At 44.3% G+C, this 27,211-nt stretch overlaps 2 protein-coding genes across 2 annotated transcripts in view; one reads left to right on the top strand and one right to left on the bottom strand.

Moving 5' to 3' along the window:
• LOC101110259 (trophoblast Kunitz domain protein 1-like) overlaps positions 1-27,211 on the bottom strand; it is a 116,737-nt gene that overhangs the window by 76,644 nt on the left and 12,882 nt on the right. Inside the window, exon 2 of the mRNA XM_060397061.1 lies at positions 3,973-4,075. The gene's annotated coding sequence lies outside the window, so the exon portion shown is untranslated. The remainder of the gene's footprint in view (positions 1-3,972; positions 4,076-27,211) is intronic.
• On the top strand, positions 14,226-23,842 carry LOC443097 (trophoblast Kunitz domain protein 1). Its single transcript, XM_027976399.2, has 6 exons — positions 14,226-14,354; positions 16,711-16,782; positions 17,961-18,032; positions 19,245-19,343; positions 22,644-22,836; positions 23,279-23,842. Coding segments are annotated over exons 1-6 (531 nt in total). The 5' UTR covers positions 14,226-14,260; the 3' UTR covers positions 23,280-23,842.

The following is a 27,211-nucleotide window of genomic DNA, read 5'->3' as shown; positions in this document are numbered from 1 at the left end:
AGAAGAAGATACAGCAATTCTAAATATATATGCACCCAACATGGGAGCACCACAATATGTAAGACAAATACTAACAAGTATGAAAGGAAAATTGACAATAACACAATAATAGTGGGAGAATTTAATACCCCATGCACACCTATGGATAGATCAACTAAACAGAAAATAAACAAGGAAACACAAACTTTAAATGATACAATAGGCCAGTTAGACCTAATTGATATCTATAGCACATTTCACACCAAAACAATAAATTTCACCTTTTTCTCAAGCACACATGGAACTTTCTCCAGGATAATTCACATTCTAGCTTTGGTAAATTCAAAAAAAGTTGAAATCATTCCAAGCATCTTTTCTGACCACAATGCAGTAAGATTAGATCTCAATTACAGGAGGAAAACTATTAAAAATTCCAACATATGGAGACTGAAAAACACGCTGCTGAATAACCAACAAATCACAGAAAAAATCAAAAAAGAAATAAAAATATGCATAGAAATGAATGAAAATGAAAACATAACAACCCAAAACCTGTGGGACACTGTAAAAGCAGTGCTAAAAGGAAGGATCATAGCAATACAGGCATACCTCATGAAACAAGAAAAAAGTCAAATAAATAACCTAACTCTACACCTAAAGCAACTAGAAAAGGAAGAAATGAAGAACCCCAGGTTAGTAGAAGGAAAGAAATCTTAAAAATTAGGGCAGAAATAAATGCAAAAACACCATAGCAAAAATCAACAAAACCAAAACCTGGTTCTTTGAGAGGATAAATAAAATTGACAAGCCATTAGCCAGACTCATCAAGAAACAAAGGGAGAAAAATCAAATCAATAAAATTTAAATGAAAATGGAGAGATCACAACAGACAACACAGAAATGCAAAGGATCATAAGAGACTACTATCAGCAGTTATATGCCAATAAAAAGGACAACTTGGAAGAAATGGACAAATTCTTAGAAAAGCACAACTTTCCAAAACGGAACCAGGAAGAAATAGAAAATCTTAGCAGACCCATGACAAGCACAGAAATTGAAACTGTAATCAGAAAGCTTCCAGCAAACAAAAGCCCAGGTCCAGACAGCTTCACAGCTGAATTCTACCAAAAATTTAGAGAGCTAACACCTATCCTACTCAAACTCTTCCAGAAAGTTTCAGAAGGTTAACTTCCAAACTCATTCTATGAGGCCACCATCACCCTAACACAAAAACCTGACAAAGATGCCACAAAAAAAGAAAACTACAGACCAATATCACTGACGAACATAGATGCAAAAATCCTTCACAAAATTCTAGCAATCGAACAGTGCAGTAAAAAGATCATACACCATGACCAAGTAGGCTTTATCCCAGGGATGCAAGGATTCTTCAATATCTGCAAATCAATCAATGTAATACACATTAACAAATTGAAACATAAAAGCCATATGATTATCTCAATAGATGCAGAGAAAGCCTTTGACAAAATTCAACATCCATTTATGACAAAACTCTCCAGAAAGCAGGAATAGAAGGAACGTACCTCAATATAATAAAAGCCATATATGACAAACCCATAGCAAACATTATCCTCAATGGTGAAAAATTGAAAGCATTTCCCCTAAAGTCAGGAATAAGACAATGGTGCCTACTCTCACCACTACTATTCAACATAGTTTTGGAAGTTTGGGCCACAGCAATCAGAACAGAAAAAGAAATAAAAGGAATCCAAATTGGAAAAGAAGTAAAACTCTCACTGTTTGCAGATGACATGATCCTCTACATAGAAAACCCTAAAGACTCCACCAGAAAATTACTACAGCTAATCAATGAGTATAGTAAAGTTGCAGGATATAAAATCAACACACAGAAATCCCTTGCATTCCTGTACACTAATAATGAGAAAATAGAGAGAGAAATTAAGGAAACAATTCCATTCACCATTGCAACGAAAAGAATAAAATACTTAGGAATATATCTACCTAAAGAAACTAAAGACCTATATATAGAAAACTATAAAACACTGGTGAAGGAAATCAAAGAGGACACTAATAGATGGAGAAATATACCATGTTCATGGATCAGAAGAATCAATATAGTGAAAATGAGTATATGACCCAAAGCAATCTATAGATTCAATGTAATTCCTATTAAGCAACCAACGGTATTTATCACAGAGCTAGAACAAATAATTTCACAATTAATATGGAAATACAAAAAACCTCGAATAGCCAAAGCAATCTTGAGAAAGAAGAATGGAACTGGAGGAATCAACCTGCCTGACTTCAGGCTCTACTACAAGGCCACAGTCATCAAGACAGTACGGTACTGCCACAAAGACAGAAATGTAGATCAATGGAACAAAATAGAAAGCCCAGAGATAAACCCACGCACTATAGACACCTTATCTTTGACAAAGGAGGCAAGAATATACAATGAAGAAAAGACAATCTCTTTAACAAGTGGTACTGGGAAAACTGGTCAACCACTTGTAAAAGAATGAAACTAGAACACTTTCTAACACCATACACAAAAATAAAATCAAAATGGATTAAAGATCTAAACGTAAGACCAGAAACTATAAAACTCCTAGAGGAGAACATAGGCAAAACACTCTCCGACATAAATCACAGCAGGATCCTCTATGACCCACCTCCCAGAATATTGGAAATAAAAGCAAAAATTAACAAGTGGGACCTAATTAAAATTAAAAGCTTCTGCACAAAAAAAGAAACTATAAGCAAGGTGAAAAGACAGCCTTTAGAATGGAAGAAAATAATAGCAAATGAAGCAACTGACAAACAACTAATCTCAAAAATATATAAGCAACTCCTGCAGCTCAATTCCAGAAAAATAAATGACCCAATCAAAAAATGGGCCAATAAACTAAACAGACATTTCTCCAAAGAAGATATACAGATGGCTAACAAACACATGAAAGGATGCTCAACATCACTCATTATCAGAGAAATGCAAATCAAAACCACAAGGCGGTACCATTTCATGCCAGTCAGAATGGCTGCGATCCAAAAGTCTACAAGCAATAAATGCTGGAGAGGGTGTGGAGAAAAGCAAACCCTCTTACACTGATGGTGGGAATGCAAGCTAGTACAGCCACTATGGAGAACAGTGTGGAGATTCCTTAAAAAAACTGGAAATGAAACTGCTATATGACCCAGCAATCCCACTGCTGGGCATACACACTGAGGAAACCAGAATTGAAAGAGACACATGTACCCCAATGTTCATCGCAGCCCTGTTTATAATAGCCAGGACATGGAAGCAACCTAGATGTCCATCAGCAGAAGAATGGATAAGAAAGCTGTGATACATATACACAATGGAGTATTACTCAGCCATTAAAAATAATACATTTGAATCAGTTCTAATGAGGTGGATGAAACTGGAGCCTATTATACAGAGTGAAGTAAGCCAGAAAGAAAAACACCAATACAGTATTCTAATGCATATATATGGAATTTAGAAAGATGGTAATGATAACCCTGTATGCGAGACAGCAAAAGAGACACAGATGTATAGAACAGTCTTTGGACTCTGTAGGAGAGAGCAAGGGTAGGATGATTTGGGAGAATGACATTGAAACATGTATAATATCATATAAGAAACAAATCGCCAGTCCAAGTTCAATGCAGGATACAGGATGCTCGGGGCTGGTGCACTGGGATGATCCAGAGGGATGGTATGGGGAGGGAGGTGGGAGGGGGGTTCAGGATGGGGAACACATGTATACCCGTGGCAGATTCATGTTGATGTATGGCAAAACCAATACAATATTGTAAAGTAAAAAAATTTAAAAAAAGATATTCAGTAACAATATGTAATTATTTACAGTATTACCCTATCACTGTGATGCCTAACAACACTGGTAATATTGCCCTGGACAGAAGGATATCAAAGGGCCTTTTCACATTCACACCCCTAGACCCCGACCATCTCTATTGCAAACAAACTGGTGGGTTTCAGTTGCTCACCTTGTACACCAAACAGTGATGACCATCCTCTATTTGATTGAGATCCTCCCGTGTCTGCAGCCCTGGGGCCTGACTTCTGCCTGCAATCTCCACACACAGGTCCCTGCAAGGCCAAAGTAATCAGATACATGTACAACACCAAGTCCGGGATCTTCAAGTCCTTTGCTTCAAAGCAAAGAAGAACAATGTCAAGATGGGGAAGGACTGTTCCAGACCCACAGTGGTGCTATCAGGCCCTGGGCTAAGACAGGTAGAGGATGGGCTATGGAGATGCGGAGCTCAAGAGAGCACACACTCTTTACCAACCCACAGTGTCTTTTTCCTTGGGGCATCCCAGGGGAAGTGGCTGCAGTGTCCTTTGAAACCATGGACTAAGCATGTCCTCCACGGGCCAGCGTAGCATAGGTCACACCTAGAAGCCACATCATGACAATCTGAGACTACTCCCATGTTCCCCTTTCTCAGATGGGAACATTAAGTCAGTCACCCTACACAGAGTCACCTCTCACCCTACAGAGCCATCTATATTGCTCCTGAGTGCCCCACCTTGGCTTAAAGAATTCACTGCCTTCTTGGTGGTCACCCTGGCCTTGGGAGGACAGTGGTTTGCTCCTTTCTGGGATGGTCTAGGACCTGTCCAGTTATGCAGTATCCAGGTCTGGGTCTTCAGAGGTATTAATCAGCAAGTTCCTTTCCTTTTGCTTCCCTGCTGGCTCAGATGGTAGAAGCATCTGCTTGCAATGTGGGAGACTTTGAGGTTCGATCTCTGGGTCAGGAAGATCCCCTGGAGAAGGAAATGGCAACCCACTCCAGTGTTCTTGCCTGGAAAATTCCATGGATGGAGGAACCTCGTAGGCTACAGTCCATGGGGTCGCAAAGAGTCGGATATGACTGAGAGACTTCACTTTCACTTTTCCTTTCACAGAGGACCTGTGAACTGTGCTCCCTTGAGATGCTGAAGGACAAGGAGGATCCACCCATGGCTGGACTCCGTCTGCTTCTGAAAATGTTCTACCTTCTCTTGCTTCTCAACTCTATTCTCATCATCAGAAATCTGCCTCTTTCATTACCCCCATGCGGCTACTTGGTTTAGTTCTGTCTCATCCAGTTGGCCCTAAACACCATGAGAGCAAGTCTTCTCTTTATCCCTAGAACTTCTCACAGCTCCTGGCACAAAGGATACAGTCAGTCCATAAATATTGGGAGAAGGAAGGAAGGAGAAAAGCTCCACATGACTGGAGTGACTGTGGACCCCGGGATTAAATCCAGGATCTTGTCCTAATCTTCTTCCTCACTGCATCCTCACCTTCATCCTCCACCCCACCATCACCTCCAGAACCTTCCGGAACCTGAGTGCTTGGACCCTGCCCCTCTTCCCATAGGCGCAACTGCTGGGACCTGCCTCCTTTTCTTGATAAATATGATTTGACACTCATGAAGTCATGTTCAATATCTTCAATGCATCATCTACGCTAATAACAGACTAGTTCACCTGAGTGTTGTTTGTGTATTAGTAACATTAAAAGAAATGGGACACACAACTAACACTTTTCATACATGTCTTCCTTCTGACTTTCAGCTTTTTTTCTTTCAACAAGAAACTTTTCCTTAGGTGAACTTTGTTTCTTCACATCTAAAATAAGAATGTGTGTGCATGCTCAGTCACTAGGTCGTGTCTGACTCTACCTAATCCAGACTTTAGCCCACCAGGCTCCTCCATCCATGGGATTCTCCAGGCAAGAGTACTGGAATGGGTTGCCATTTCCTTCTCCAGGCGATCTTCCAAACCCAGGGATCAAACCTGTGTCTCTTGAATTCTAGGTAGATTATTTACCACTGAGCTACCAGGAAAGAGGGCTTCCCTGGTGGCTCAGAGGGTAAAGCACCTGCCTGCAATGCAGGAGACCCTGGTTCGATCCCTGGGTTGGGAAGATCCCCTGGAGAAGGAAATGGCAACCCACTCCAGTATTCTTGCCTGGAGAATTCCACGGACAGTGGAGCCTGATAGGCTACAGTCCACAGAGTCATAAAGAGTCAGACAAGACTAGAAAACTTCACTTTGTTTCTTTCTTTCTTACCAGGAAAGACCCAAAATCAGAATAATAATACTTAACTCATAAGATTGTGAAATAAGAACAAGTTACCTTTTCCTGAGGGCTTCCCTGGTGGCTCAGTGGTAAGGAACCTGCCTTCCAGTACAGATGTGGGCTTGATCCCTGGGAGGGGAGGATCCCTGGGAGAAGGAAATGCAACCCACTCCAGTATTCTTGCCTGGAGAATCCCATGGATAGAGGAGCCTGACGTGTTACAGTCCATGGGGTCGCAAAGAGTCAGACATGACATAGCAGCTAAAAAGAAACTAACACCTTTTCCTGAACACTTAGTGTGAGCCCATCCCATAGGTCACAATGTTAAATGCCCCTGGACCAGCCAAATATGGCTGGACGTATTTGGAGTCGGGGTGGAGGCTGGAGGGACAATAAGAATGGCGGGAATTATGGAAACTGGAGAGAACACTCCCATCCTGAGAAGAGAGCAGCTCTCCTTAGCTTAGCACATGGCTGTCAGAACATGGTCCCTTGAGCAGCAGCCTCAGTCCCGGAAACCTGGTAGATGCAGATACTCAGGTCCCAACCATGTCTTACCAAATCAAACCTCAGACAGTGGAGGGCTCAGATCTGTGTTTCAACAAATGTCGAATGGATTCTGAAGCTCGCTCAGAGTTGAGCCCCACTGCTCCCTGATGGCTCAGACGGTAAAGGTGGCTTCTCAATGCAGGAAACATCGGTTTGATCCCTGGATTGGGAAGATCACCTGGAGAAGGGAATGTTTACCCACTCCACTATTCTTGCCTGGAGAATCCCATGTAACAGAAGAGGGCTCTTGTTAAATGTCAAGACTGTGTTGCCAGATCACTTATTTTTCCAACAATGTGAGAAGTTCATTTTCTATAAAATCTCCCACTGTTAAATCCCAGAAATGTTTCATAATTGTAAAAAAAAAAAGTACTATGTGGGTTAATAATACTTGTATGCTAGCCGCATTTGCAATCTCTGGTTTCTGCTTTTCCTTTCAATCCTGAAAATTATCCAAAAAACAGTATTCACACATCATTTTAAGAATGCAAACTACTTATTTCCAAAAAGCCAGGTGCTGTTTTATCATGTAGCCTGAAATTGGCCACCCATGACTCAGATGTGAATGATGGTCACAGGACAAAGCCTCAGAAAAATCTGAACATCTTCTGCATGCCCGGTGTACATTCCATCCTTTCAGGATGTGGCCTTAAGTATCATGGAATTCAAATTTCTCCTTTTTTTTGAGGGAAAAACTGAGGATTAAGGGGCAGAGATATGACCTGATATCAGAGTTTTGGGTTCTCTGGTCTTTATCCAGATACAAACCCTGTGATTTTCCTGTCTTGTGATTTCTCTGAAGATGCCTCCAGGAACTGGGGAGGTTTCTAATCAGAGATCTCACTAATGAGTAGGGAGGAGGGAGGAGGAGTGGGGACCAGCCCATCAGGGGACTTCTGATCCAGGGGTGGGGGTGGGGGCTCTAACCTGAGTCAAACTGAGGAGGACCAGGACAGGAGGACACTGGGAGAGAAAGACAGACAGATGAGAGGATGGGGGAGAAGAGAGGAGTTTGTGCTCTTAGGGGGAGTCTCTGCTGCTCCCTGGTCTCAGACAGAATGAGGCAGGAGGAAGGGAAGGGCCAGAAGGCCTCCTAAACCAAAGTCCTATCTGTGCCATCTGCAAGTTGTGAGTAATGAGGAAGTCTCTACCTCTCTGAGCCTCTGCTTTCTCCTTGACACAATGGGATGAGAATCCAGATGCCGTTAAGATTGACATGAAGCTAAATGAAATGGTACACATGAGGTGTCACAAGAGAGAGGAGACCCTCCACTCACAGTGGCTAATTTTGTGAGTGACTGACTATTAATGCCATTCTATCCTAGGGTACCTCAGGACTAAGAGCTCCTTTCCTTCTCAGTGGTGTTACATGGTTGTGTGCTGTGCTAAGTCACTTCAGCCACATCTGACTCTTTGTGATCCTATGGACTGTAGCCCACCAGCCTCCTCTGCCAATGGGGGATTCTCTGGGCAAGAGTACTGGAGTGGGTTGCCATACCCTTCTCCAGGGGATCTTCCCAACCCAGGGAGTAAACCTACATCTCCTGTGTCTCCTGCATCAGCAGGCGGGTTCTTTACCTCTAGCACCACCTGGGAGGTTACATGGTTGTAACTGCAAGTAAATATACAAAAATGGATTGTGGGTGTGTCGAACAGCGGCAGATTTTATTCTCTTGGGTTCCAAAACCACTGCAGGCGGTGACTGCAGCCATGAAATTAAAAGATGCTTGCTCCTCGGAAGGAAACTTATGACAAACCTAGACAGCATATTAAGAAGAGACCTAACATTGCTGACAAAGGTCCATATAGTCAAAGGTATGGCTTTTCCAATAGTCATGTACGGATATGAGAGTTGGAACAAAAAGAAGGCTGAGCACCAAAGAATTTATGCTTTTGAACTGTAGTCATGGAGAAGACTCTTGAGAGTCTCTTAGACAGCAAGGACATCAAACCAATCAATCCTAAAGAAATTAACTCTGAATATTCACTGGAAGGACTGATGTTGAAGCTGAAGCTCCAGTACTTTGGCCACCTGATGCAAAGAGACAACTCTTTGGGAAAAAAAGACCCTGGTGCTGTGAAAGATTGAGGAGAGGAGGAGAAGCGGGTGATGGAGGATGAGATGGTTGGATGGCATCACCGATTCAATGAACATGAGTTTGAACAAACTCTGAGAGATGGTGAAGGACAGGGAAGCCTGGTGTGCTGCAGTCCATGGGGTCACAAAGAGTCAGACACAACTGAGTAATGGAACAACAACAACACACGTGATGTGTGCGCCCTAGTTTACAGCTCGCAGTGCAGCAGGGCACATGTGCGCAGACTCTGAAGTCACATCCCTGGGTCGCAATCCCCTCTCTACAAGCTATGACCTAAGCAAACTACTTTATTTCCTGTTATCTCAGGTACCTCCTCAGTCACATGAGGAAATATCAACAGTTTCTCCATCTTTCTTTAAATATTTTTGAGGATTAGATGAATTATATGTGTCAGGTGCTTAGGATAATGCCTGCCACAATGAAGAATTTAAGTTTTACCTGGTGTAACTACTCATTACTGTTATTATTAATATTACAAAGGCCTTAAACTTCTCAGGGGGAAGGAATACATGCCTGTTGCCTCCATTGCTTCCACGGCAACCACATGATGTGTGCCGCGCGGATCTCATCTGATACCTGAGGACACAGGACTCTGGGAGATTTAAGCCCTCAGGCACAAAGTTAGGAAAACACAGAGCTGGTCCCCAAACTAAGGTCCTACGGTCCCATCGCCACTGAGGGAGAGCAGGAGGAAGGAGGTGGTTACCAGTGTTCTTCCGAGGTCCCCTGGAGTCCAGTCAGGCAGACAGCTCTCCTGTTGGTGAAATCAGATGAGGGGTGAGGGGTGGTCATGCTCTGGAGACATGTCTGTCTCTGCTTCCCTTCTGACCACTCCCTTACTCTTTTTTCTACCCAAAATATCAGAGTTTGTGCCCCCAATACAGATGCTCTTTCCCTGACTCACCATCTGTCTGGACCAATGCCAGGTAAAGAGCTTGTGTGGGTCCAGTAAAGATGCTGCCAGAATGGTTGCAGGAAGCTTACCTGGGTCACACCTGTCTTCTTAAGTAGGCACAGTTGAGGCAGGTGGGCATAGAGGCCCAGATGTGAAGACACCTGCAGGAGGCTGCAAAGAGGACATGAGCTAACACAGTATTGCTCAATTATCCACCTTTGATTTGCTTTCATCCATCACTTGCTATGCACTGCTCTAAGAGCTGCGATGCTCCCTGAATGACCATACTGAACAAAATCCCACGTTTGGTATCACACCCTGTGTTTCTATGAAACCGACAAGCATAGTCAAGTTTGAGAATCAATGTCACTGAGCATTTGGCCCCAGTAGGCAGAAGCAGGACCATGAGAGGTGGGGATATTACACGCTGTACAAGACTGACCCCTGGTCATTCCCTTCCTCATTCCTCTCCTTGTTGGCTGTTCTGACCCCTCAGCTGGAGTGCAAAAAGCTCAGTCTGCCACCAGCTTTCCTTAGAAACCCTTCTGCAAGGCCACAAAGATGAGCCAGCTCTGCCTCTCTACAGCCCTTCTTGTGTTTCTGGGCACCTGGTGGGTGAAACCAGGAACCAGTGCCAGGGTAAGTCCTGGCTCACCTCTCCTCCACAGCCTGGGGACAGGTGATAAGCAGGTTCCATGGAAGGCACTGAGGTGGGTACAGAAAACCTCTCTGCATTTCTTCCAGTAAATTGAGCAGTTTTCACTTCAGGGAAATTCCTTGCCTCTCAAGAGATATCATTATGTGTTCCGCTTTGTAAAAGACATATCCCACCTGATTCTACCAGATTAGGGACTTCATAACTGAGACCCTATTTCTGGTCCCTGCCTTGACCCTGATCCTACTGCAGTGTCATAACAACATCCAAATTTGACCCCTGTCTCCATCCATGCCCCAGCCCCCCTGAAACACTTGGAATTTTCTGTATATTCTCAGTCATGAGATGAGTGAAGGATGGGACCTGAGATAGTGTCAGGATAGGACTGGACTGCAGAACATGCCATCAGGTGACTAGAGGGTTAGAAATATCAAGCCCAGCCATCTGGGGACAGGAGAAGGTACTAATAATGATTTCAGTCACCAATGGCTAAAGATTCAATCAAATTGTCTGTGTCCAACCCTCAATTAAACCCCATGAACACTGGGTTCAGAGAGCTTCAGAGAAGGTGATACCATCAAGGGAATGTGAGGGGGGAAAGTCCTGAGAGGGCTTGGAGTCTCGGCATCCTCTACTCCCCATTTACCAGGAGATTTTCCACTTCCCTGTCCCTGAGTTTTATGCTTTACATCAACTGGGGACAGTAAGTAAAGGGCATTCCTGAGTTCTGTGAGTGGTTCTAATAAGTTATTGAACCTTAGAAGTGAGTCTTCGAAGCTCTCAGTTTATTGCCAGTTGGTCACACATGAAAGTGACCCCAGGACTTGTGATCAACACTTGAAGTGTGGGCCGTCCTCAGGGAGGGAGCCCTCACCCTGTGGGGTCTGGGTCTCCTCTGCAGATTTAGTGTCAGAAGTGGATTGACTCCTGGATGCCCAGTGGGTGTTGGAAAACCAGTTGCTATTGGTAGAGACCCAGAATGTTTGGAGTCAGGGACAACACCCAGACTCACACTTCCCTACCATTTGTGTATGGTATGAGGGTAAGGACCCTGAGACTATATTATGTGGGGCAGAGCACTCAGAACCCCCTCCCAGTTCTCTGCATTTTCAAAATTCCTGGCAAAATCATGTACTTGGCCTGATCCTACCACTGGCACGTTTTCTGTCCTAGGCAAGTCATCTGCACTTTCCTCTCCTGAACAGGGGGACCAGGTTACATGAGTTTTTTGAAAGGATTACCAGTCAATGAATATAAAGAGTTTGACATTCATGGTCAATGATGTCGAATTTCCACCATAATATTTTAGTCCAAAAGAATTGTCTGCATATATTTCCTCACCAGCCCTTCAAAAAAAATTGTCAAATAATGAGCACTTCTCTGTGATGAAATTGATCAGAACATTGAGTGACACCCGGGCTTCTTTCCTTTGGAGACCACTGTGGGAAGAGCAGGCAATGTAATACTTCTAGGATTTTGCTCAAGGTGCAAAAACTGTTCTTTCCAAACTGGTAAAATATAAGTCAAAACTCAATGCAACTCATTTTGTTGGTCCTGTCAGATGACTGTTTCATTTTCCTATTGGGATATATGGTGTTAAAGGAGACTCACAATTATATGGACAGGTGAAAGAAAGCGCTTATGGCTCATCTGACTCTTTGTGACCCCATGGGCTGTATCGGTTGCCAAGGTCTTCTGTCCAGGGAATTCTCCAGGCAAAAATACTGGAGTGGGTACCCATTCCCTTCTCCGGGGGATCTTCTTGACCCAGGGATTTAACCCAGGTGTCCTACATTGCAGACAATCTTTACTGTTGAGAATGAGGGAGGCTATATATATATATATATATATATATATATATAGCTTCCCTCTCCAGTGTTCTTGCCTGGAGAATCCCAGGGATGGAGGAGCCTGGTGGGCTGCCATCTATGGGGTCGCACAGAGTCAGACACAACTGAAGCGACTTAGCAGCACACACACACACATAGGTATACATAGAGAGACAGGTTTCATCATATGTATATACACATAAATACAGGTGTATATCAGTAAGTTCAGTTCAGTCTCTCAGTCCTGTCTGACTCTGCGGCCCCATGAAATGCAGCATGCCAGGCCTCCCTGTCTATCACCAACTCCCAGAGTTCACTCAGACTCACGTCCATCGAGTCAGTGATGCCATCCAGCCATCTCATCCTCTGTCGTCCCCTTCTCCTCCTGCCCCTAATCCGTCCCAGCATCAGAGTCTTTTCCAATGAGACATCTCTTTTATATATATATATATATAGACAGGTTTCATCATCAAATAGACTATAAGGAATATTATTATATCCAGAGTTTTCAATGATTGTGCACTTGAAACAAGGATGACATGGGAGATTCGTTTACGTGACAAATATTTATCAAATACATAGGATTTTTGCCCAGGAGGCATATTTCTTGGTGTAGGAAAACAGCTGTAAACAAAATATAGTAAAATAATATGCCTTCTGAGAGGCTGACAGACAATGAAGAGGGGGAAAATCCTATGGCAGAAATCCTTCCATATGGAAGAATCCTATGGTGATGAGTGTTGTGAAGAAAGAAAGCGATGGGGATTCAGGAGACTGTAGAGGGTCAAGGAAACACTCTGGAATAAGGAGACCTTGAGCAGAGGCTGCCAAAAATGAGCCTGGTGTCTTTCAGCAGCAGCCAGGACCAGGGTGGCTGGAGCTGAGTGGGTGAGGGGAGGGGAGTGGAAGGGGATGAGGCAGACAGGCCACGGGGACAGGTCATGAGGAGCGTTGTAGGACTTTATAAGAATCCAAGTTTGACTCTGAGAGAGCTGAGGAGTCACTGAGGGATTGGTCATGGGAGCCATGCAATAGGGCTCAAGCTTGAAGAGGATCCCTGAGGCTGCAGAGGGGAGGGTGGCTCCTCGGAAATAAGAGCAGAGATAGAGGCCCCTGGGCAGGCTGCTGCAGTGGCCCAGTGAGCCATGGTGGCGTGTGTACCTGTGTTGTTCCTTGAGTAGATCTCAGTTTTTAGATCATAAATGCCTTGCTCTGTTGAGGTTTCTGTGGAGGCTTCATCAAAAATCATTCAATCTTTAGGCATTTGTGATGGATTCACCCTTCACCTCTCACCCCTCCCTGAGGTGTGGGGGCAGGGAAAGAGGAAAGGTGGAAATGAAAATTCCCACTCCCCCAATCAAGTGTTGGTTACCCTGATAACACACTCCATCCTTGGTTTAGCTGCTTACTAGCCCCCTCCCTCACATGACAAACGTCTCCTTGTTTCTCTCATCTCTCAGGAAACTCCAGCAGTGTTAGGAGCCCTGTGCCAAGAACAGGAATTGATATTTCTTTATAGTGACAGCATCAGTATTCCCTCAATATTCCATGATCCCAGTGCTCATGCTGTAACCAGAGTGAACACACTGGAGGGTCACAGCCCAGGAGGACATCAGCTTCCCCAGCTAAGTTCCTGCCTGGACCAGTGTCTGATAGACAGTAAGCGTCCATCCAGTGGAGAAGCTGTGAGAGTGGTTGCAGGAAGGTGGCCTGTGTCCCACCTGTCACCTGAGCTAGGTGAGAGGGGCCAGGGCATTGAGGCCCAGGTGAGATGACACCCGCAGGAGGCTGAAATAAGGACCTGGGCTCACACACTACTATTCACTTATAGGTCCTGTAAATTGTCTCATCCACTCACTGACTATATATCACGTGCCACACACTCCTTTAGGTCCTGGGATGCTCCCTGAGTGAACATATTAGAATCATTATCTGTGTTTACAAGAGACCCACAGGTAGGGTCAAATCTGAGAAGTACTTTTATTGGACTTCAGGCCCCTGCAGAGAGAAGCCAGAGGCATAGTTTTGTATGGAGATTACGCAATAAGCAGGACTGACCCAGCTCCTCCCCTTGCCCATTCCCTTCCTCATCACCTGATCCCACCCCTCAGCCAGGATATTAAAGCTCAGTGCATCCCCAGCATCCTCAGGAGCCCTCCTGCAAGGCCACGAAGATGAACCGGCTCTGCCTCTCCGCAGCCCTTCTCTTCCTCCTGGTTATCCTGGTGGACAGCACCCCGCTGAATACACACCATGTCCAGGATGAAGGTAGGTCCAGCCTCACCTTTCTTCTACAGACTGGAGGGAAATGATGGAAGTCTATGGAAGGGGGCAGGGCAGGTGTGGGGTGGGGGCTGCCAACCCTTTCTGGATTTCTCCTGTCACGTTGGGCAGGATTTTTGTTTGGGTTTACTGCCTTGGACTTACTGGCTATGTGATGACATTGTCTAGTGACGAGGGCTACTCTGGTTGCAGTGTGCGGGCTTCTCATTGTGGTGGCTTCTCTCGTTGCAGAGCAGGGGCTTGAGGTATCTGGGCTCAGTAATTGTGACTCACCTGCTTAGTTGCAATGAGACACATGGAATCTTCCCAAACCAGGGATCAATCCTTGTTCCCTGCATTGGCAGGTGGATTCTTAACTACTGGACCACTAGGGAAGGCTGATGTTGCAAGCTTTGAACTCCATTGACAGTATGACTCTCATGAGGAAATATATTTTATATATATATATATATAATATATATATATGTATATACATCCCACCTAAATCTACCAGATTAGGAACTCCATTTGTGAGACTCTCTATTCCTGGCCCCTGCCTTGTCCCTGAACCTCACTATAGTATAGTAATAAAAAGATCCATGTTTGATCCTTCTCATGACATGGCCAAAGCCTCCTAAAACTCTTGGAATTTGCTGACTTTATAGGTTATGAGATGAGTCACTAAAGGTGACTCAAGGTACCTTCAAGATGGGGCTGGTCTCCAAGAAACCTCAAATATCCATTTAAAGGGTACTTTTTTCACCACCTCTCACTGCAGCACCTCTGAGGGCAGGGAAGGGAATGGAGAGTGAAATCAATCACCAACGGCAGATAATCCAACCAACACACCTGTTTAGCGAGCCCTGAAAAGAAGTACATAACTACTGGGTTCAGAGAGCTTGCAGGGTGGTGGACAGGAAGATGCTGTGAAAGTACCGTGCTCACTAGAGCGTGGGGGCTGGGTACACCTCCACTCCCCCTTTGCCCTGCGCATCTCCTCCCTTGTGCTGCCTTGAGTTTTATTTTGTATATTAATCCAGGTACAGCAAACAAGGGTTTTCCTAGGGTCAGCTGCCAGTTCTATTCGGTAGTTGAATTTGAAGGTGGGGTCATAGAGGCCCCGATTTTAGCCAGTTGGTCACAAGCATGAGTGAGTGACTCAGGACCTGATGGCTGGCATCTGAACTGAGGATGGTCTTGAGCACTCAACCTGCAGAATCTGCAGTAACTCCATGGATTTGAGACAGAAGTGAATTTCTTGTTGGGCACCCAGTGGCTGTTTGGGAATTGGTGCTACTGGTAGAGGCACCACGTATTTGGTATCAGAGAAGCCTAGACTCACTCTCGCCTATGATCTTGGGGCTCAAGTGATGCTCCAAAAGTGGGGAGTAATGAACGTACACATGGCACCCAGAAACCGTTCTGTTATCTGTATTTTCAGAGTTCCTGGCAGAATCAGGCAGTGTATCCAATGCATTGTACACGATGGTATCTAGTCCTGGCCCTGCCGCCCACATGCCGGGTTTCCTGGGTAACTCATCTGCAATTTTCTCATCTGGACAGGGGATATACATTACATGGGTTTTTGAACAGATTTACTGTTTTCCTTCAGTTGCTCAGTCATGTCCACCTCTTCGCAACCCCATGGACACCAGGTTTCTCTGTGCTTCACTATCTCCCGGAGCTTGCTCAAACTCATGTCCATTGGGTCAGTGATGCCATGCAACTATCTCATCCTCTGTCATCCCCTTCTCCTCCTGCCTTCAATCAATCTTTCCCAGCATCAGGGGCTTTTTCTGTGAATCAGTTCTTTGTATCAGGTGGCCACAGTATTGGAGCTTCAGCTTCAGCATTAGCCTTTCCTATGAATATTTAAGGTTGATTTCCTTTAGGATTAACTGATTTGAATAGATTACCAGTCATGAATATAAAGAGGTGAAACACATTTCAACGCTTTGCAAGTAGTGAACTTTGTGCATTTTTAACCAAGATGTGTTAATTAATCTGAAAATAATTTGTCTACCTACTGGTCCTGGGCAAGAAAGAATATTTGGGTGTCAAATAATGAGCATTCCTTTATTTATGAAGAATAACCAGAAAGACCTGGGATGGATGAGCAGAGCCTCTGCAGAGGAAAGAGGAAACACAGCCCTGTGTGATTGCCTTCTGGGACCAAGGCTGAAACAGTATTAGTAAAGTCTCCAGGCCCTTTCCCTTTTCCCCTTTTCACTATTATTTTTTTATACATATTTGTTTCCTGCCTTGTCCACTGTTGACTATTCTTTTATTCTCCATATTTGATCCTTGCCTTGGTTCATGGCCCAGGTCTCCTGAAACTCTCTGAATTTCCTGTCTTTCATAGGTCTGGAGACAAGCCATAGACGGGGACCTGAGAAGCATTCAACAAAAAATACGATTAAAAGTATCATCCGTGGTATGTCTACAGGTGTGAACTTTCTGCAACTCTGGGGAGAGGAGAGGGCACTGAGATTGAGAACAGGCGCCAATGGCCAATGATTCTATCAATATGCCTGTTTAGTGAAACCTCAGTAAGAACTCATGAATTTGGGTATTCAGAGAGCATTTGGGGTGGTAACACACGGTGGTGATGTGAGGGTCTCCACTTCCACTTTCCCCTGCACCTCTCACTCACATTGCTGTGCCAAGATTTATCCTTTATGATAACATGAGATCCCTATGAGGGTGGTCTTCCTGAGTTTGGTCGTCAGATCTATTGCATTATTGAACACCAAGGTGGGGTAATGGAACTTCCCAGTTTAGACACTTTGTCAAATCATGAGTGAATCAGGACAACACGGCTATCATCTGAGCTGAGAACAGTTTGAGCCCTCAACATGCAGAATCTGTACTAACTCCCCTGATTTCTTATCAGAATTGAATGGCCCTGTGGGGCACCCAGGGGGTGTTTGGAGGAAATCCATGTTGTTTCTAGAGACACCACAGATGTGGTGTCAGGGAAACCCAGACTCACTCCCCCTGTGCTTTGGAAGCTCAGGTGAGTCCTGGGGACAGGGGAGTAATGAAAGTAGGGCACTGCACCCAGAAGCTGTCACCAGTTATCAGTATTTTCAGAGTTTCTGGGAGAATAGGATAGTACATCAAATGGATTGTGGCAGTATCTTGTCCTGACCCTGCCACCCACATGCCATGTGTCCTGGGGAAAATCATCTGAACAGCAGATACCTGTTACATGGGCTCTTTGAACATATTACCAGTCATAAATACAAAGGGTTTATTCACATTCCATGGCCAATTTTGCTCATTTTCCACCACGATATGTTCATTTGAAAGGATACTTCTACCTACTGCTTTGGGCTGAGAAAGAATATTTATGTGTCAAATAATGATTATCCCTCTACTATAATAATAAATCACAAAGACCTGGGACCACTGAGCAGAGCAGTTGCAGGGAAAGCATGAAACACAGCCCTTGTGTGGCTGGCTCCTGGGACAAGGCTGACATAATATTAGCAAAGTCTCCAGGCCTTTTCCTTTGTCCACTTCTGACTATCATTTTATTATTCATATTTGAACTTGTCCCAGTTCATGGTCTAAGACTCCTGAAAATTGTGGAATTTTTGTCTTTCATAGGTGCCAAGATTGCCAGTGCGGGATCCGGTTTAATAAATGAAGTGATTAAAGCAATACGTAAAGGAAATAAAGGTTTGAACTTTCTGCTCCTGTGGGGATAGGGGAGGGTACTGAGATTGAGGTCAGTCACCACTGGCCAGTGATTCGATCAATGTGCCTATTTAGTGAAACCTCATTAAAAATCCAGAATACTGGCATTCAGAGAGCGTTCAGGACGGTAAAAAAAGGTTATATGAGGGTGCTCATCTAACCAGGCCACAGAGGCTTCGCACGTCTCCACTCCCCCTTCGCCCTACAGATCTCCTCCATTCCATTCTTTCTGAGTTTTATCCTGTACATTGATTGAGAACAGTAAGAGTTTTCCCGAGATCAGTCACCAGTTCTACTCATTACTCTGCGTGGAGGTGGGATCATGGAAACTCTCATGTTTAGTCACTTGGTCAGAAGCATGAGTGACCCCAGACCACATGGCTGGCTTCTGAAGAGAGGACAGTCTAGATCCCCCAACCTGCGGCATCGGCCCAAACGCCACAGATTCTGTGTCAGAAGTCAATTAACTGTGGTTCTCCCATCGGGTGTTGGGAACCGGATAGTATTAGTGCAGAAACCACGTATTTCGCTTCAGGAAAAAAACACAGACTCACCTTCCCTTGTGATTTGAGGGCTCCCGTGAGGCTTGGGGAGAGGTGAGTAGGAAAAGTAGGACACTGCACCCAGAAACTCTCAGCAGTTATCGGTATTTCAAGTCCCTGGCAGAGTCAGGTGGTATATCAAGTGGGTTGCAACCTCACGGTATCTTTTCCTGACCCCACTACCCACATGATTGTGTCCTGGGGCAAGCCATCTGCAGTTTCCTCATCTGAACAGGGGAAACATGTTACATGAGTTCTTTGAACAGATGATGAATCATGTAAATAAATAGTTTATTTACATTTCATGGCCAGATTTGTCCATTTTCCACTATGGTGTATTAAATCTGAAAGAAAAATTCTTTGCCTACTTGCTTTGGACAAGTAAAAATATTTCTGTATTGAATAATGGTTATTCCTCTATTATTAAAACTAATCAAAAGATGTGGAACCACAGAGGAGAGCAAAGGCAGGGAGAGCAAGAAACAGCCCTTGTGCGGTAGGCTGTGGGACCAAGGCTGACACCACATTGCTGAAGTCTCCAGGCCCTTCCCCTTGTTGTCTTTTGACTGTTATTATCTTATCCATGTTTGATCCTTATCCTGTTTCATGGACCAGGCCTCCTGAAACTCTTGAAATTTACTTTCCTTCATAGGTCACGTGACAGTTTCCGGAGCAAAATACAAGAACCATACAGCAGAGGAGTCCCCAACACTCAATATTCAACAATTAATACTCAGTGAGAAGAATAAAGGTTTGTACTTTCCGTACCTCTGGGGAGAGGAAAGGGCACTGAGACTGGGAGCAGTCACCACCGGCCAATGGCCAGCAGCCAATGATTCAGTCAATTAGCCTACTTCTCGAAACCTCAAAAAAAAAAAGTAAAAATATTAAAGTTCAGAGAGTTGTTTCCTGGGTGGTGAACACAAGTATGTGATGTGAGGGTGCTGCGCTCACTGAGGCATGGAGGCTCCACACACCTCCACTCCCCCTTTGCCCTACACATCCCCTCCATTTCACTATTTGTGAATTTTTCATGTATATTCATCTGAGAACAGTAAGGGTTTTCCTAAGTTTTGTCATCAGTTCCATTCAGTTGTTAAACTTGGAAGTGGGGTCATGGAACCTCCACATTTTAACCGTTCGTTCACAAGTGTAAGTAACAAGGGAACACGTGACTGGCACTAAAGTGAGGACAGTCTTGAGCCCTCAACCTGTGAGATCTGCACTAACTGCACGGATTTCACATCAGGTATCAATTGACTGGGGGACGCCCAGCAGGTATCTAGGGAATTGGTTGATGTTGGTAGAGACGCCACATATTCGCTGTCAGGATTTAACCCAAGCTCACTCTGCCCTGTGAGGTGGGGGCTTAGATGAAGCTTGGGATGGGGAAGTAATAAAAGTAGGACACTGCATCCAGAAACTCTTACAAGTAAGCTGTATTTTCTGAACTCCTGGTAGAACCAGGTATTGTAATCGATGGGTTGTGACATCATAGTTACTTGTCCCAACCCTACCACCCACATGCTTGTGTCCTGGGGCAAGTCATCTGCAGTTTCCTCCTGTGAACAGGGGAAAATGTTACATGAGTTCTCTGAACAGTTTACCAGTCATGAATATAAAGAATCTGTTCACATTTCATGACCAATTTTGCCCATTTTCCACCAATGCGTTAATCTGAATAAGTTTATCCTTGCAAGAAAACATATTGAGGGCTCAAATAATAATTATACCTCTATTATTAAAAATAAGCAGAAAGACGTGGGACCACTGAGCCGATCAACTTCAGGAGCACAAAAACACAGCCCTTGTGTGGTTTGTCTCGTGGGACCTAGGCTGAGAAAACATGAGTAAAGCCTCCAGGCCCTTTCACTTGTCCTCTTTTGACTATTATTTTATTGTTCATATATTTGATCTATATTTGATCCTTGTCCTGGTTCATGGTCCAGGCATCCTGAAACTCTTGGAACTCACTTTCTTTGATAGATCATGAGACCACTCAGGGAAAGCAACCCAGGAAACTTTAGGTTCTGGGTTGTCTGCCAAAAAACTCAAACACCCATTTAGAGGTTGGAAATTTCACCACTTTCTTGCCAGCCCCTCTGGGGAGAGTGGCAGGCTCTGAGATAGAGATCAATCAGCAATGGCCACTAATTCAGTCAAAGTGGCTATCTATTGAAAACCTCCATAAAAATCCATAAATATTTGGGTTCAGAGGCTTCAGGGTTAACGATCACCAGGACAGACTATTATCCTCTCAGGAGACTGAACGTTAGAGGGAGAGTGCCCTTTATGTTTATGTGCCCCATCCTCAAGGTGATTTTGTACTAAAAGGAAATCAATTATACCCATCCTATTTGATGACCTTGCACTTGTGGAAAGGAAATGAAAATCGGAGTTAGTAAGTCCCTTTAAAGCACTATTCTTGGGGATGGGGACACAGCTGTGAAAAAAAACATGGCAAAATAATTTGCCTTCTTGGAGGGTGACATAAAAATAGCACAAGGGAGAAATCCTATGGTAGGTTATCAGTTTCTTGAAGACAGAGAGCGAGGCAGAGAAAGAATGCTGTCCTTTTTCTCTGCAAGGTCAAGGAAACCCTCTGTGATAAGGAGGCACTGAGCAGAGCTGCAGAAATGACGTGCCTGGTTGTGTCTGGGCAGCAGAAGGGACCAGGGTAGCTGGATATGAGAGGGTTTATATGAGGGTCGAGAGGACGCTTGTAGGACTTTTTAAGAATCAGAATTTGACTCTCAGAGAAAAAGGGACTCACTGAGGGGCTGCTCGAGACGGAGCCCTGCGAAAGGACAGAATAATAACAGAACCCATTAGGCTGCAGTTCAGAGAGTGGCCTCGAGGGGGTAAAGAGCAGAGACAAAGCCCCAGGGAGCAGGGTGCTGCAACTGTTCTCACGGAGTGTGTATCTATGTTATTCCCTGGGTGGATCCCAGGTCTCTTGAATCACATGAATGTCTTGCTCTGTTGAGGTTTCTAGGGAGGCTTCATTACCTAGTCATGATGCATTAAATCTTTAGCCACTGGAGATCGTTCAACAGACAGCTCCATTACCCTCCCTGAGGTTGAGGGAAGGAGAGGAGCAGTGGATAGAAGACCAGGGGAAGGGTAGGAATGACCGTGCCCACCCTCCTGTAGGCGGTCCTTTCCTGTGCAATCAGAGCCCATTCTGGGCTCATTAGAGTCTTTCCAAACTCAACCACTTCCCATACCAAAAGACACTTTTATTGCTCTTATCACAGAAGAAATACCAAGATTTTTAGGATCAGTGTCAGGAAAACGATGAAAAAACAAATATGTATATTTCTCCTTATATACACAATATATAGTATCAATATTCATTTACAGAATCCTCATGAAATATCTGAAGTAAACACAGTGGTATGTTTTCTTCATGCCTTTTTCCATTATAGCATGGTTCCTTCACAATTTCTATCAATGATTGAAAGCTTTTACCACACACATAACACAGAGAATATTAATAATATTATAAAACTCGGGTATCCAGACCCAGTAATTATTGACATATGGGGAATATTTTTTACCTTTGTCCTTTTGTTGTACAGTTGTGGAGGTTTGTTTTTTTTTTTTTCTTTTTTGAGCATTTATGTATTTGGGTGGGCTGGTTATTAGTTGTAGGTCCCGGGCTCAGTAGTTATGGCCTGTCGACTTAGTGTCTACAGCATTTGGGACTTTAGTTCCCTGACCTTGGACTCAGGCATTGCAAGGTAGATTCTTAACCATGGGATCACCAGGGAAGTCCTATAGAAGTTTTAAGGCCATTCAAAGGCATTATGCCAAACTTTCTTAAAAGGCTTCATGAGGAGATATACGTTTGCACATGATTACTACATCATGTCACCCCCAGCAACATTCATAATTCATCCAAAAAAGGAGGTTTTCAAATGGGCTTTTCAACTTGACCCCCACAACCCTGACATTCTCTATTCCAAACAAACTGGTGGTTCTAGTTGTCCTTGTACAGAGTTGCGATGACCGTCCACATAACTGATAACTGCCCCTCTCATTCCAGCAGATTCTAGGCCTGCCTTCTGCCTGGAGCCTAAAGTAGTAGGTCATGGCAAAGCCTCGATGCCCAGGTACTTCTACAATGCCAAGACTGGTCACTGTGGGCCGTTTACATACAGCGGCCTCGGAAGGAACAAAAACAACTTCCTAACGTTAGAGGACTGCATAAAGACCTGCGGTCAAGGGGCTGGTTCCCTGTGGTAAGACAGGACGCAGGGCCCAGGGGGTGGGGAAGGGCTGGAGAAAGGGGTGGAGCTCAGGGGGCCACACACCATTCACCCTGCACAGTGTCTTCCTTCTCACTGCTCCCAGGAGAGGCTGCGGTGTTTCACACACTGAGCAAGTTCTCCAGGGAGAGAATGGCAGGTCAACCCCAGAGGCCTCTTTGTGATCATCTGAGCCTGATCACATGCTCCTCTTTCTCAGCTGGGAACACTGACTCAGCCACCCTCCAGGGCAGGTCTGCAGTGCTCCTGAGTGCCCCATGTAGGCTTGAAAAACTCACTTTCTTCTTGCAGGTCATTTGGGTCATGGGCACTACAGTTCCATATTGTTTGGAAAGTTTAGGCTCTGTCAAGATGACCAGTGTCCAGGTCTGGGGCTACAAATGGTGGCACTTAGCAAGTTCCTTTCTTTTTGCAGAGGACACGTGAAGAGTGTCTCCCAGAAAATGTGAAGTCTGAGGAGGACCCCTGCAGAGCCAGGCCGTGGCTGCTTCTAAACTGTTCAGTCTCCTGGCAGTTCTTCTCTCCCCTACCCTCGGCAGCACAGCCTGCCTGTTTCCTCTCTTCCATGGTCTACATGCCTTTTCTGTCTCATCCAGTTGGCTCTCAGCACCATGAGACATGTCTCCCCTTTATCCCAAACACTTAGCACAGTTCCTGACACCAAAGAGACAGTTCTATTTGAGGAAGGAAGGAAGGGAGCACCCATGACCAGAGTGACTGCAGAGCCTGCGCTTTATCACAGGATTTTCATTTTCATCCCCATCCTCACGGCATCCTCACCTTCATCCCCCTGGCCCACCATCACTGCTCTCCTTGTGGGTGGCCAAGGTGGTATTTCCAGCATCCAGTTCTCAGCATCCATAATGAGAGAAGAGTTTGGGATAAAGAAGACCCTAATCCCCAGAATGAGGCTGCACTTTCCTTTCTGTAACTTCAAACACTGTGGGTTATATTTTAATAAATGCATACTGAAATTAAACTGACCGGAGTGGAGCCCGTTGTTTACAACTACAAACCTTAACCAATAAGGTCCATGGAAATAGTGGTCCTTCTCACTGTTCTGCAGAGCAGTGGGCACCTCCCATTTTCCTGTCCAGAGACTATGCCCTACCAGGTACAAGAAGCAAACCCGTTACAGCATCACCTCTTAGTAGCCACACCAAGCTATACAGAAATGTGCTAGACACACTCCTCAACATGACAGCTTTTATTTCATTCTTCTAAGTTCAGTCAAGTTTGGGAGCAGGTTGTCCTCCTGGACTCGCGGGAGGAGAATGGCCATGAGGCTCAGTTGTCCACTTTTCTAAGAAATCCGATTCCCTGATGTCACATGTGGGGAGGGGGCTTCTTAGTTCGGTTACAGAAAGACAACTACCTTTTAGTGCCTCAGGCTCTGTGTTAGCATTTTCCCTGCATTTTTCTATAATCTTCCTAAGAATCCTTCAAGAGAGGAAATGGAGGCATGGAGATGACACTTGGCTGCTGCATTCATTTCCTAACATGGCAACTTCCCAGTCTCCCAAGTAGATCCACATTGACGATGTTTTCCAGCTCCGCCTCTAAGATGTAGAACGGAGACACCTTGGGGAAACAGAGAGTATCTGTTTCACGGCAGATGAGGACAGTGAGGCATGGGGACCAGAGCCCAGTAATGAAGTAAATGAGAACACAGACGGTGCTGGCGCTGTTACTCACTTCTTCAGAGTCTCGGGCAAATTTCTCAGCATCTCTGCGTTTTCCTTTATTCAATTATAAAATAAGGATAACAATCTTACTTGTTAATACTTCTAGCCAGAGACCAGTAGAAACACCCCTGTTCCTAGATGAACTTCCATTCCTAGTTCAACTCATTGGGTTTATTACTCACTGCAGCAAGGAACAGGAATCATCTTGGAAAACAATATGCTCTCTTATTAAGAAAATGTTAGAAAGAACTTCAAGGATGTGGGTGGTATTAGGTGATTTGGTGGAGGGTTTCAGGAAGCTGTCTTTGCTCTGGATGAAGGCTGTGAAGAAGTGGGGTAGTTCTCTGACTAAGTATCATAATCTTAAATCTAAGAAGGGAAGGCTTGATTGAGGCTCTGAGAGCGGTACTTGGTCAAGAAGTAGCAGTCATTCAAGATGGGAAGGTGCTTTGATCATATTGGTGCTTTCTGTAATTTAGCTCCTTTTGTCAATGCTCAAATATGATTATCCAGTGTACCATTTTTTTCTAGATCTTTCACAAACACAGCATGGCCTCATTTGATGTTGAAGTTCTGTAAAATGTTTATGTCGAGCAGAAAACCAGAAGGACCATTGTGTACCAGCTCAGGTCTTGGAACTCAGAAGTCGCTTTTCTCTTTCTCTGTCAATCTCATAGAGTCATGATGAGAATAAAAGAGTTGTATTTGTTAAATGCTTTGTCTGTCCAAGTACTGGCAGAGTAACCTTTTAATGAATGTTAGATAGATAAGAGTAATAGTAATACTGCAAATATAAAAGTTCTTTAACTTTTATCAATAATTATTAATTTATGGCAGTATTAAGTTAGAGCTACCAAGGAAATATTTCATGCAAAGATGGGCTCAGTAAAGGACAGAAACGGTATGGACCTAACAGAAGCAGAATATATTAAGAAGAGGTGGCAAGAATACACAGAAGAACTATACAAAAAAAGATATTAATGACCAGATAATCATGATAGTGTGATCATTCACCTAGAGCCAGACATCCTGGAGTGTGAAGTCAAGTGGGCCTTAGGAAGCATCACTATGAACAAAGCTAGTGGAGGTAATGGAATTCCAGGTGAGCTTTTTCAAATCCTAAAAGATGATGCTGTTAAAGTGTTGCACTCAATATGTTCTGCAAATTTGGAAAATTCCAAATTTCAGCAGTGGCCACAGGACTGGAAAAGGTCAATTTTCATTCCAGTCCCAAAGAAGAGCAATACCAAAGAACATTCAAACTTTGCAGCCAACTGCATTCATTTCACATACTAGCAAGCTAATGCTCAAAATCCTTCAAGCCAGGCTTTAACAGTACATGAACCGAGAACTTCCAGATGTTCAAGCTGGATTTAGAAAAGGCAGAGGAACCAGGGATCAAATTGCTAACATCCACTGGATCATAGAAAAAGCAAGAGAATTCCAGAGAAACATTTACTTCTGCTCCATTGACTACGCTAAGTCCTTTGACTGTGTGGATCACAACAAACTGTGGAAAATTCTTAAAGAGATTGGAATACCAAACCACCTGACCTGCCTCCTGTGAAACCTATATGGAGGTCAAGAAGCAACAGTTAGAACCAGACATGGAACAACAGACTGGTTCTGAATTGGGAAAGGAATATATCAAGGCTGTATATTGTCACCCTGCTTATTTAACTTATATGCAGAGTTCATCATGCAAAATTCTGGGCTGGATGGAGCTCAAGCTGGAATCAAGATTGTTGAAAGAAATATCAGTACCTCAGATATGCAGACGACACCACCCTTATGGCAGAAAGTAAAAAGGAACTAAAGAGCCTCTTGATGAAAGTGAAAGAGGAGAGTGAAAAAGTTGGCTTAAAGCTCAACATTCAGAAAACGAAGACCATGGCATCTGGTCCTATCACTTCAAGGCAAATAGATGGGGAAACAGTGGAAACAGTAGCTGACTTTATTTTGGGGGCTCCAAAATCACTGCAGATGGTGACTGCAGCCATGACATTAAAAAACACTTGCTCCTTGGAAGAAAAACTACGACAAACCTAGACAGCATATTAAAAAGCAGAGACATTACTTTGCCAACAAAGGTCCATCTAGTGAAAGCTATGGTTTTTTCAGTAGTCATGTATGGATGTGAGAGTTAGACCATAAAGAAGCCTGGGTGCCAACAAATTGATGCTTTCAGACTGTGGTGTTGGAGAGGATTCTTGAGAGTCCCTTGGACAGCAAGGAGATCAAACCAATCAATCCTAAAGGAAATCAACCCTGAATATTCATTGGAAGGACTGATGCTAAAGCTGAAGTTCCAATATTTTGGCCATTTGATACAAAGAGCCAACTCACTGGAAAAGACCCTGATGCTGGGAAAGACTGAAGGCAGGAGGAGAAGGGGACGACAGAGGAAGAGATGGTTGGATGACATCACCGACTCTATGGATATGAGTTTGAGCAAGCTCCGGGAGCTGGTGATGGACAGAGAAACCTGGAGAGCTGCATACAGTCCATGGGGTCGCAAAGAGTCGGACATGACTGAGCGACTGAACAACAGCAACCCAGCTGCCAACTGGACCTTCAGCCTCGTGCACTGCAGTTCACAGCTTTCTTCTGGCACACAGACAGCCCCCAAGCCAGAAGCTAGCAACAACAACTACAACCTGTAA

This window comes from Ovis aries, chromosome 13 (assembly GCF_016772045.2).
Source record: "Ovis aries strain OAR_USU_Benz2616 breed Rambouillet chromosome 13, ARS-UI_Ramb_v3.0, whole genome shotgun sequence".
Taxonomy (NCBI): Eukaryota; Metazoa; Chordata; class Mammalia; order Artiodactyla; family Bovidae; genus Ovis; species Ovis aries.
The sequence above is the reverse complement of the archived record's forward strand: the minus strand, read 5'-3'. Positions and strand labels throughout refer to the sequence as shown.